The 13,216-nt window shown below is 50.4% G+C and overlaps 1 protein-coding gene across 2 annotated transcripts in view; it reads right to left on the bottom strand.

Annotated features, from left to right (window-relative positions):
* Positions 1-13,216, bottom strand: part of ARHGEF37 (Rho guanine nucleotide exchange factor 37) — a 76,720-nt gene that overhangs the window by 41,603 nt on the left and 21,901 nt on the right. For both annotated transcript variants that reach the window (XM_066591308.1, XM_066591309.1), the window contains exon 2: positions 4,459-4,698. In XM_066591308.1, the coding sequence (XP_066447405.1) occupies positions 4,459-4,698 (240 nt within the window). The remainder of the gene's footprint in view (positions 1-4,458; positions 4,699-13,216) is intronic.

Raw genomic sequence — 13,216 nt, 5'->3', positions numbered from 1 at the left:
ACTGCTGCCGACGCGCTGCTGCTGACATATCTTGATTGCGAGACAGAGGTTGCGGAGGAGGAGGAGGGTGGTTTAGTGGAGGAAGCGTACACCGCCGCAGATACCACCACCGAGCTGGGGCCCGCAATTCTGGGGGTGGGTAGGACGTGAGCGGTCCCAGGCTCTGACTCTATCCCAGCCTCCACTAAATTCACCCAATGTGCCGTCAGGGAGATATAGTGGCCCTGCCCGCCTGTGCTTGTCCACGTGTCTGTTGTTAAGTGTACCTTGGCAGTAACCGCGTTGGTGAGGGCGCGTACAATATTGCGGCAGACGTGGTCGTGCAGGGCTGGGACGGCACATCGGGAAAAGTAGTGGCGACTGGGAACTGAGTAGCGCGGGGCCGCCGCCGCCATCATACTTTTCAAAGCTTCCGTTTCCACAACCCTATACGGCAGCATCTCCAGGCTGATAAATTTAGCTATGTGCACGTTTAACGCTTGAGCGTGCGGGTGCATGGCGGCGTACTTGCGCTTGCGCTCCAACACTTGCGCTAGCGACAGCTGGACGGTGCGCTGACAGAAATTGGTGGATGGGGCCGAGGACAGCGGAGGTGAGGGTGTGGGTGCAGGCCAGGAGACGGTAGTGCCTGTGCCCTGAGAGGGGGGTTGGATCTCAGTGGCAGGTTGGGGCACAGGGGGAGAGGCAGCGGTGCAAACCGGAGGCGGTGAACGGCCTTTGTCCCACCTTGTGGGGTGCTTGGCCATCATATGTCGGCGCATGCTGGTGGTGGTGAGGCTGGTGGTGGTGGCTCCCCGGCTGATCTTGGCGCGACACAGGTTGCACACCACTGTTCGTTGGTCGTCTGCACTCTCAGTGAAAAACTGCCAGACCTTTGAGCACCTCGGCCTCTGCAGGATGGCATGGCGCGAGGGGGCGCTTTGGGAAACAGTTGGTGGATTATTCGGTCTGGCCCTGCCTCTACCCCTGGACACCACACTGCCTCTTGCAACCTGCCCTGCTGCTGCCCTTGCCTCCCCCTCTGAAGACCTGTCCTCAGTAGGCGTAGCAAACCAGGTGGGGTCAGTCACCTCATCGTCCTGCTGCTCTTCCTCCGAATCCTCTGTGCGCTCCTCCCTCGGACTTACTGCCCTTACTACTACCTCACTGATAGACAACTGTGTCTCATCGTCATCGTCCTCCTCACCCACTGAAAGGTCTTGAGACAGTTGCCGGAAGTCCCCAGCCTCATCCCCCGGACCCCGGGAACTTTCAAAAGGTTGGGCATCGGTCACGACAAACTCCTCCAGTGGGAGAGGATTCGGAACCCTTGCTGCCCATTCTGGGCAGGGGCCCGGGAACAGTTCCTGGGAGTCTGCCTGCTCCTCAGAATGTGTCATTGTAATGGAGTGAGGAGGCTGGGAGGAAGGAGGAGCAGCAGCCAGAGGATTCAGAGTTGCAGCAGTGGACGGCGCAGAACTCTGGGTGTTCGATAGATTGCTGGATGCACTTTCTGCCATCCACGACAGGACCTGCTCAAACTGCTCATTTTCTAATAAAGGTCTACCGCGTGGACCCATTAATTGTGAGATGAATGTGGGGACGCCAGAAACGTGCCTCTCTCCTAATACCGCAGCAGTCGGCTGCGATACACCTGGATCAGGAGCTCGGCCTGTGCCCACACCCTGACTTGGGCCTCCGCGTCCTCGCCCGCGTCCACGTCCCCTAGGCCTACCCCTACCCCTCAGCATGGTGTATTACCAGTAGTGCAGAAACAGAACGCTGTAATTAAATGTGCCGCTTATTGGCCTGTGGTTGGAGGCTGACTTCACTTACCGAACGCACAGCAGAGCCAGGAAATAATTTTGCGCAAGCCTGCTGTAACACTTAGCTGGCTGCGTATGAATTAGGAGGACAACTACATCCAGCACAGACCCAGTAAACTGAGGACAGTCACAGGCAGCCCAAATAGATTTTTTTTCCCAAATGTTTTTGGAAAGGCCCACTGCCTATATTCAATAAATATATGTCTTCTGTCCCTGCCTCACCACTACTGGCCCTGGAGTATGTAAAATAACTGCAGACTGTTGCACTGTGGACTGGAATACAGCGGTGATGTAACAGCCAACACAGAGCCAAGAAATAATTTTGTGCAAGCCTGCTGTAACACTTAGCTGGCTGCGTATGAATTAGGAGGACAACTACCCCCAGCACAGACCCAGTACACTGAGGACAGTCACAGGCAGCCCAAATAGATTTTTTTTCCCAAATGTTTTTGGAAAGGCCCACTGCCTATATTCAATAAATATATGTCTTCTGTCCCTGCCTCACCACCACTACTGGCACTGGACTATGTATAATTACTGCAGGGCGCAATGCTCTGCACGGCCGATATACAAAAAAAAAAAAAGTGCAACACTGCAAAAAGCAGCCTCCACAGTACTGCACACGGTTAAATGTGGCCCTAAGAAGGACCGTTGGGGTTCTTGAAGCCTAAAATACTCCTAACGCTCTCCCTATAGCAGCTCCGGCACCAGCAGCACTGTCCCTGATCTCTGTCAGAATAAATCTGTGGCGAGCCGCGGGAGGGGCCGATTTATATACTCGGGTGACACCTGATCTCGCCAGCCACTCACTGCAGGGGGGTGGTATAGGGCTTGAACGTCGCAGGGGGAAGTTGTAATGCCTTCCCTGTCTGTCTGTTGGCCAGAAAAGCGCGCTAACGTCTCAGAGATGAAAGTGAAAGTAACTTGAACATCGCGTGGTACTCGTCACGAGTAACGAGCATCTCGAGCACGCTAATACTTGAACGAGTATCAAGCTCGGACGAGTACGTTCGCTCATCTCTAATAGTATCCTATGACTGCAAACACATGGTTAAATTAAAGACAAGTTACAAATATAATGTAAAAAGTATTTTTAGTATAAGGGCAGGCAGCCCTGTAAAGTGGCGCAAACTCTACAAAAGTTACTTAACTTTGCATTTAGAAAGCAAATGAATAGAGATGAGTGAGAGCACCCAAATGCTCGGGTCCGCGTTATTCGAGCTTTTCGTAAAATTCGAGAGCTCTACTCGAGTAACGAACCCCATTGGCTACAATGGGAGACTCGAGCATTTTTGTATGTGGAACGCCGGGTGCCGAGCTTTTTTTTTTCTCAGGAAAAGAAGACAACTGGACCTCATTTAAGCTTTAAAAGACAATGAATTCCATGGAAAGGGAGTGTTACACGCAGATGTGAAGTGACCCTGCATGCACAAAAAGTACAGTAATAAGCGCTGACACGCACGAACATCCTGATTACTTGGCTCTTCAAACATCGTTCATGTGCAAATACGCTGCAGTGACTGTATTTGTGCTAACATTCATCGGAGGCTGCCCTTATAGAGAGGTCTGTCTACTGTGACAGATCCACCTTAAAGAGACTCTATCACCAAAATATTTTGGTAATAATTAAAACCAGATAGTGAAACATTCTCCATTTATCTGATCTGTTCTTATTTTCTGATTGTGGAGTATTTATTCTGCTGTCTATACATGACGATGGGGATGGCCATCTTACCTGAGTTGCATTTAACAGCATTTAGAGAAATGCTTTACAGCAGCTTCATGGGCCATTCACACAATGAACAGGAGGGGACCCATTGACTTGTATGGGAGACTGTTATACACATGTTCTGTGACCGGTGCAGAGCTGATTGCGCAGGGAGGGCAATTAGATAGTTACAGCTTATCACCTATTGTAAATGGTGGATCCTGTGTGATCTACATATAGGTGTTACCTTTCGGTCTAATGTCCCATTTAGATGGGACAACAGTCATCTAAACGACTGCACAAGTGCAGATGTCACCACTCATGCAGAGCGTTTAGACTGGCCGACTTCACCACTGGATCGCAGGCTTCTTGCTCAGCGCTTCACCTTCTATGTGAAGTGGTAAGTGTTTACACGGAACGACAAGCCTACGATCCAGCAATGGTTTTTATGTTGACTGAAAGTCAGCAATAACGAGAAGTGAGAGAATAGTAAACGACTTTTTTTGCATTTACACAATTATCGCTCAAATTCCTTTGGTTGTAAATGGCCCATAATCCTGTGTGTGAAGTTCGTGAGATGACTGCTGCAAGGCTTTCTCTACAAATCAGGAAGTGACAGACTCGGTGGTTAGTGTGAAAAATGCTGAATATTAGGATTCTTTTTTTTTTTTAATACAGATTGTGACCGAAAGTTAAAACGAAAATCACCACAAATTCTTAAAAAATAAGAATGTTACTTATACAATAGGTCATTTTTGATGACACATTCCCTTTAAGAAACAGGTGAAAGGGCTAACATTAGGTATAATTCACTTATCTTTCAGTTATCTCTTCGGATTGGTCTCATATGAACTTGTATTCAACAAAATGACAATCATCCATAAAACTGTTCCACAAGAGTGTCAGTATTACCCGGCGTAGTCAAATATTAAGGTGACACCTTACCGATGAGATGACTTGCTCATAGAAGATAGAATGTTCTCCAACCGGTTATTAAAGGCTTTTGACTTCCCATGGTTTCTCAAATTAGAATGGTGTAATTTGTCACTGTAGGCATCTTTTCCCGACAAGGTATCATTGCTTGATAAATAGCCAGGTGAATTGACTGAATTACTACTTCTGCAATTTAAGTTGCTGTCTATTCTATAAGATTGGTTACTGCTTGAAGAAGGCCTCCCTTCAGATCTGTAAAGCAGATAGTAGAAAAGATGAGATAGTAATAATGGAGGAAAAGAAACTAAAACTCTTCAGAAACTTGTTCATGCCAGCATAATTGCTTGGAGGCTAACATACAGCAAAGCAAAAAAGTTTAAGCCGCTTATCGCCCAATATCAGTGTCCGTAGTGTTTTTGCAAGGGTATCGCATAGACCAAACGTGTGATAGCAAAGAAAGAAATAATCCAGCTTCATGGACGAAGGACACATGGGACCCTCTTACACAGAAGCATTTCGGAAGTGATATATGTCTTTTAAGCCAGATTCACATGGACATATTTGCACATGAAAAATCTGCATGCACAATATGCAAAAATAGAATCCATTTCAATGGCTTTGTTCACAATTACGCAAAAGAATACGTAGCATGTTCTATTTTCTTGTGCATTTGCTAAGAAAAATAACACATCTTGAACTCATTAAACTAATTAGACATTTTAGTGCCCTAGATCTTAGTTACATATTTTTTGTGCACGCAAATGTGCATAATCTTGTAGCCTAATAGTCCAAAATGCATCTGTAGGTACTAGTATAGTATGTCTCCACCGGAAGTATGGGTTGCCCGGGCCCACCTACAGGTAATGCCCAAAGCTGCTAAAAGATTTCCGAGGTCTGAGCTGATGAGCTGCCGAGCTAGCAATCAGCCCTGAGGATACAGCCAAGCACAAATGAGCTCCGAGCTGATGAGCAATCAGCCCCAAGGCTACAGACCACCCACCTCCAAGCTCCCGGCCAGCTAGCATACGTTTTCTTCACTGCCGAAACTAGCTTGCTGGCGCTAAGGAAGTGGCCGCTTGAGAACTCAGGTCGGGAGCTTGGAGGTGGGCGTGGTAGCCGCTCGGAGCCTCGGGACTGATCGCTCGGCAGCTCGAGTTAGGAGCTCGGAAGTTGGCGTGGCTGTAGCCTCAGGGCTGATCACTTGCTCGAAAGCTCAGCTTGGACTTCAGGAATCTCTGAAGGTGGGTGTGTGTGGGAGCCAATCGGGAAATTTTGGAAGCTTTGGGCATGACCTGGTCGTTATCTGTAGCTGAGCCCAACCAACCCATACTTCTGGTGGAGACATACTACACTAATACTGCATGTGTACTAGGGGGCCCTATATGTGTTGTTTATCTTCCATTAAATAGTTGTTCTTTGTCCGTGAAGCTGGATTATTTCTTTCTTTACTTGTAGACTTATACCAATATTAACCATTTCCCATGACAAAAAGAAACATTAAGGTTAAAGAAGAATGTCCAGTTGTAAACTATTGATGGCCTATCCATAGAATAGGCCACCACTAGTAGATCGTCAGGGGTCCATCATATAGAACCCCTGGTTGGTGCACTCATCCAATGAGCTGATTCCTGCAGACAGCTGCATTCCCACTGCAGTGGCCAGGTTTGGTATTCACCAAGTGTGAATGCAGCCTTAGGTTAAAGCATTGAAACAAACAAGAAGTGAAAGGTCCCTGCTTCTCTGACTGATGTCTGCTAAATCTGCTTATTTCAGGAGCTTGCAGAAGCTCCTCTCCGACAAATAAGCAAGTATTTGCATTGTGTTTTCATTTTTTCTTATTAATTTCTATGAATTTCTTGATTGTATGTCCTTTTACAGCAATCCTCCAATTTTCTGACAAAATTATGTTCCAGAGCTGAAGAAGGAAAGAGGGTGTAAGACCTGCAGTAGTTCTCTGCTGCACCTCCGATCCTTTTTCAGTCTTCCAAGATGGCCAATGCAATCTTCACACTATCTAAACCCCATATTACATTGGTAATGTTAGACTACTATTGCACTATACCTGCTCTCTGTTTGGCCAAAGTTGCTCATATGATCAGCACTGCCCAATCAGCGCACAGTGCACATTAGGTAATTCGAAAAATTGCTGCAGTCACCTCGGATAACTTAAAATGAGGACCAGAACTGGATTAGAGGGGTGTCAGAGAACAACTGCAGGTAGTTTTACCTCCCCACCTCCTCCCCAATCCAGAAGTAGCATTTTGTACCAAAACTGAAGGGTCACTTTAAAACAGCACAGATGAATATGGTAGGTTTCTGAAATGTAAGATAAGCTTTTATACCTTCTTAAATCAATACAGACAATTTCTGAGGACCAAACGTTAGGCAGACTCTTTACTAAATAATTGAAGAATTGTGGCCAAGTATTAAGAATGACAATAAAAACAATACAAAAATCAAGCAGTGTTGTCATTCATAGAACCGACCAGAAAATATGCAATGTACCCATATGGTTAACAGACCTATTTTTTCGGATATTTATACTACAGATTAGAATAATGGAAGATATCACCCTATACATTAGCAACAGAAACCTTAAACATTACATTTTGGAAACCACATATGTTGAAAAGTGAAAGGGGGTATGAAGACCATGCTCCCTGCACCTGCATCCATTTATCTGGACAGATACAGATCTCATACACAATCCTATCATATAAAAGAATACATTTTTGGACTGGGAGAGTTGTGGAAGTCTATCAGCCATTCACCGGATAGCTATTGTCTTTTGGCCATATAGAGCTTGGGTAAATTCTCTTATAGTGGAACCGCTCTTCTTCCCCAAGAAGACTGTGTAAGGCTGGGTTCACACGGGGCGGATGTGCCGCGGAAATTCCACGCGGAATTTTGCCGCGGCAAATCCGCCTGCGGACGCTAATCTCGGGATTAACCAGCAATGTGAGAAATCTCGTCCACACGCGACGGCCAATCCGCTGCGGTAAGTCAGGCAGGAACCGCGGCTTTACAACATGCAGCATGTCTATTTATTTTTTCTTTCCACTGCGGCCGCGCTCTTCTCTATGGGAGCGCCGGCCGCAGCGGAAGAGCGAGCGGCCGGGCCGCTTCAAAGCCGCCGCGGGTTTTTCCACGGCGGTTCTCCCGGCAGAAATCTTGCAGTTTTTGCTGCGGCGAAACCGCGAGATTTCCGCCGGGAATCCGCCCCGTGTGACCCCAGCCTAAAGGTTTACTGTTTTTACAACAAATCTGAAAAGTCAACTATCTCCACCCAGTAGGAACTAAAGTATGAGCAATGCCACATGCAGTGATTGAAGTTCGCCCTTTCATTTGGGCATCTATGGCACTTAGTAGTTTGAGATGTGCCAAGGAATCTCTTTTAACTGCCTGTTTCTCCGGACTGTATAATTGTTACGTGTGTATTCCATATATGTAGTGTGAAGGATGGCATTGTATCCCATCTAGAGATGAGCGAACACCAAAATGTTCGGGTGTTCGTTATTCGAAACGAACTTCCCGCGATGCTCGAGGGTTCGTTTCGAATAACGAACCCCATTGAAGTCAATGGGCGACCAGAACATTTTTGTATTTCGCCGATGCTCGCTAAGGTTTTCATGTGTGAAAATCTGGGCAATTCAAGAAAGTGATGGGAACGACACAGCAACGGATAGGGCAGGCGAGGGGCTACATGTTGGGCTGCATCTCAAGTTCACAGGTCCCACTATTAAGCCAGAATACCGGCAAGAGTGGGCCCCCCCCCCTCCCAACAACTTTTACTTCTGAAAAGCCATCATTAGCATGGCATACCTTTGCTAAGCACCACACTACCTCCAACAAAGCACAATCACCGCCTGCATGACACTCCACTGCCACTTCTACTGGGTTACATGCTGCCCAACCGCCCCCCCCTCCCCCCACAGCGCACACCAAAGTGTCCCTGCGCAGCCTTCAGCTGCCCTCATGCCACACCACCCTCATGTCTATTTAGAAGTGCGTCTGCCATGACGAGGGACCGCAGGCACACACTGCACAGGGTTGGCACGGCTAGGCAGCGACCCTCTTTAAAAGGGGCGGGGCGATAGCCCACAATGCTGTACAGAAGCAATGAGAAATAGAATCCTGTGCCACCGCCATCAGGAGCTGCACACGTGGGCATAGCAATGGGGAACCTATGTGCCACACACTATTCATTCTGTCAAGGTGTCTGCATGCCCCAGTCAGACCGCGGTTTTTAATTCATAGACACAGGCAGGTACAACTCCCTATTGTGAAGTCCCTGTCGACCGACAGCATGGGTGGCTCCCTGGAACCCACCGGCGGTACACAAAAATATCCCATTGCATTGCCCAACACAGCTGAGGTAGTAATGTCGTGCGTAATAGAGGTGGGCTTCGGCCCACACTGCATGCCCCAGTCTGACTGGGGTTCTTTAGAAGTGGACACATGTAGGTTACACTCCCTGTGGACCCACAGCATGGGTGGGTGCCAGGAAGCCACCGGCGGTACATAGAAATATCCCATTGCATTGCCCAACACAGCTGAGGTAGTAATGTCGTGCGTAATACAGGTGGGCTTCGGCCCACACTGCATGCCCCAGTCTGACTGGGGTTCTTTACAAGTGGACACATGTAGGTTACACTCCCTGTGGACCCACAGCATGGGTGGGTGCCAGGAAGCCACCGGCGGTACATAGAAATATCCCATTGCATTGCCCAACACAGCTGAGGTAGTAATGTCGTGCGTAATACAGGTGGGCTTCGGCCTACACTGTATGCCCCAGTCAGACTGGGGTTCTTTACAAGTGGACACATGTAGGTTACACTCCGTGTGCACCTACAGCATGGGTGGCTCCCTGGAACCCACCGGCGGTACACAAAAATATCCCATTGCATTGCCCAACACAGCTGAGGTAGTAATGTCGTGCGTAATACAGGTGGGCTTCGGCCCACACTGCATGCCCCAGACTGACTGGGGTTCTTTAGAAGTGGACACATGTAGGTTACACTCCCTGTGGACCCACAGCATGGGTGGGTGCCAGGAAGCCACCGGCGGTAAATAGAAATATCCCATTGCATTGCCCAACACAGCTGAGGTAGTAATGTCGTGCGTAATACAGGTGGGCTTCGGCCCACACTGCATGCCCCAGTCTGACTGGGGTTCTTTAGAAGTGGACACATGTAGGTTACACTCCCTGTGGACCCACTGCCTGGGTGGGTGCCAGGAAGCCACCGGCGGTACATAGAAATATCCCATTGCATTGCCCAACACAGCTGAGGTAGTAATGTCGTGCTTAATGCAGGTGGGCTAAAAATGTATTTGATTACACTGTAGGCGAGGGCCCACAAAAATTGCTGTATCAACAGTACTAATGTACATCCCAAAAATTGGCGATGGCCAGCCAAGAGGGCAGGTGAAACCCATTAATCGCTTTGGTTAATGTGGCTTAAGTGGTAACTAGGCCTGGAGGCAGCCCAGTGTAACGAAAAATTGGTTCAAGTTACAGTTCCAACGCTTTTAAGCGCATTGAAACTTTTTAAAATTGTTTAGAAAAATTATTTGAGTGAGCCTTGTGGGCCTAAGAAAAATTGCCCGTTCAGCGTGATTACGTGAGGTTTCAGGAGGAGGAGCAGGAGGAGGAGGAGGAATATTAGACACAGATTGATGAAGCAGAAATGTCCCCGTTTTGGATGGTGAGAGAGAACGTAGCTTCCATCCGCGGGTGCAGCCTACGTATTGGTTACGTATCGCTGATGTCCGCTGGTGGAGAAGAGAAGTCTGGGGAAATCCAGGCTTTGTTCATCTTGATGAGTGTTAGCCTGTCGGCACTGTCGGTTGACAGGCGGGTACGCTTATCTGTGATGATTCCCCCAGCCGCACTAAACACCCTCTCCGACAAGACGCTAGCCGCAGGACAAGCAAGCACCTCCAGGGCATACAGCGCTAGTTCAGGCCATGTGTCCAGCTTCGACACCCAGTAGTTGTAGGTGGCAGAGGCGTCACGGAGGACGGTCGTGCGATCGGCTACGTACTCCCTCACCATCCTTTTACAGTGCTCCCGCCGACTCAGCCTTGACTGGGGAGCGGTCACACAGTCTTGGTGGGGAGCCATAAAGCTGTCCAGGCCCTTAAAGACTGTTGCACTGCCTGGGATGTACATGCTGCTCGATCTCCGCACCTCCCCTGCTACCTTGCCCTCGGTACTGCGCCTTCTGCCACTAGCGCTGTCGGCTGGGAATTTTACCATCAGCTTGTCCGCAAGGGTCCTGTGGTATAGCAACACTCTCGAACCCCTTTCCTCTTCGGGAATGAGAGCGGGCAGGTTCTCCTTATAGCGTGGGTCGAGCAGTGTGTACACCCAGTAATCCGTTGTGGCCAGAATGCGTGCAACACGAGGGTCACGAGAAAGGCATCCTAACATGAAGTCAGCCATGTGTGCCAGGGTACCAGTACGCAACACATGGCTGTCTTCACTAGGATGATCACTTTCAGGATCCTCCTCCTCCTCCTCCTCCTCAGGCCATACACGCTGAAAGGATGACAGGCAATCAGCCGGTGTACCGTCAGCAGCGGGCCAAGCTGTCTCTTCCCCCTCCTCCTCCTCATCCTCCTCATGCTCCTCCTCCTCCTCCTGTACGCGCTGAGAAATAGACAGGAGGGTGCCCTGACTATCCAGCGGCATACTGTCTTCCACCGCCCCCGTTTCCGAGCGCAAAGCAGCTGCCTTTATGGTTTGCAGGGAATTTCTCAAGATGCATAGCAGAGGAATGGTGACGCTAATGATTGTAGCATCGCCGCTCACCACCTGGGTAGACTCCTCAAAATTACCAAGGACATGGCAGATGTCTGCCAACCAGGCCCACTCTTCTGAAAGGAATTGAGGAGGCTGACTCCCACTGCGCCGCCCATGTTGGAGTTGGTATTCGACTATAGCTCTACGCTGTTCATAGAGCCTGGCCAACATGTGGAGCGTAGAGTTCCACCGTGTGGGCACGTCGCACAGCAGTCGGTGCACTGGCAGCTTAAAGTGATGTTGCAGGGTGCGCAGGGTGGCAGCGTCCGTGTGGGACTTGCGGAAATGTGCGCAGAGCCGGCGCGCCTTTACGAGCAGGTCTGACAAGCGTGGGTAGCTTTTCAGAAAGCGCTGAACCACCAAATTAAAGACGTGGGCCAGGCATGGCACGTGCGTGAGGCTGCCGAGCTGCAGAGCCGCCACCAGGTTACGGCCGTTGTCACACACGACCATGCCCGGTTGGAGGCTCAGCGGCGCAAGCCAGCGGTCGGTCTGCTGTGTCAGACCCTGCAGCAGTTCGTGGGCCGTGTGCCTCTTATCGCCTAAGCTGAGTAGTTTCAGCACGGCCTGCTGACGCTTGCCCACCGCTGTGCTGCCACACCGCGCGACACCGACTGCTGGCGACATGCTGCTGCTAACACATCTTGATTGCGAGACAGAGGAGGAGGAGGAGGAGGAGGGTGCTTTAGTGGAGGAAGCATACACCTCCGCAGATACCAGCACCGAGCTGGGGCCCGCAATTCTGGGGGTGGGTAGGACGTGAGCGGTCCCAGGCTCTGACTCTGTCCCAGCCTCCACTAAATTCACCCAATGTGCCGTCAGGGAGATGTAGTGGCCCTGCCCGCCTGTGCTTGTCCACGTGTCCGTAGTTAAGTGGACCGTGGCAGTAACCGCGTTGGTGAGGGCGCGTACAATGTTGCGGGAGACGTGGTCGTGCAGGGCTGGGACGGCACATCGGGAAAAGTAGTGGCGACTGGGAACTGAGTAGCGTGGGGCCGCCGCCTCCATGATACTTTTGAAGGACTCAGTTTCCACAACCCTATACAGCAGCATCTCAAGGCTGATGAATTTTGCTATGCGGACGGTTAACATTTGAGCGTGCGGGTGCGTGGCGGCGTACTTGGGCTTGCGCTGGAACACTTGCGCAAGCGACGGCTGGACGGTGCGCTGAACTACACTGCTGGATGGGGCCGAGGACAGCGGAGATGAGGGTGTGGGTGCAGGCCATGAGGCGGTAGTGCCTGTGTCCTGAGAGGAGGGTTGCATCTCAGTGGCAGGTTGGGGCACAGGGGGAGAGGCAGGGGTGCAAACCGGAGGCGCTGAACGGCCTTCGTCCCACCTTGTGGGGTGCTTGGCCATCATATGTCTGCGCATGGTGGTGGTGGTGAGGCTGTTGGTGTTGGCTCCCCGGCTGAGCTTTGCGCGACAAAGGTTGCACACCACTGTTCGTCGGTCGTCAGGCGTCTCTGTGAAAAACTGCCAGACCTTAGAGCACCTCGGCCTCTGCAGGGTGGCATGGCGCGAGGGGGCGCTTTGGGAAACACTTGGTGGATTATTCGGTCTGGCCCTGCCTCTACCCCTGGCCACCGCACTGCCTCTTGCAACCTGCCCTGCTGATGCCCTTGACTCCCCCTCTGAAGACCTGTCCTCCTGAGTAAGCGTTGCACACCAGGTGGGGTCAGTCACCTCATCGTCCTGCTGCTCTTCCTCCGAATCCTCTGTGCGCTGCTCCCTCGGACTTACTGCCCTTACTACTACCTCACTGCAAGACAACTGTGTCTGATCGTCATCGTCCTCCTCACCCACAGAAAGTTGTTGAGACAGTTGGCGGAAGTCCCCAGCCTCTTCCCCCGGACCCCGGGAACTTTCGAATGGTTGGGCATCAGTGACGATAAACTCCTCTGGTGGGAGAGGAACCGCTGCTGCCCAATCTAAGCAGGGGCCCGAGAACAGTTCCTGGGAGTG

This window comes from Eleutherodactylus coqui, chromosome 2 (assembly GCF_035609145.1).
Source record: "Eleutherodactylus coqui strain aEleCoq1 chromosome 2, aEleCoq1.hap1, whole genome shotgun sequence".
Taxonomy (NCBI): Eukaryota; Metazoa; Chordata; class Amphibia; order Anura; family Eleutherodactylidae; genus Eleutherodactylus; species Eleutherodactylus coqui.
This window is presented reverse-complemented; position numbering and strand designations above follow the sequence as displayed.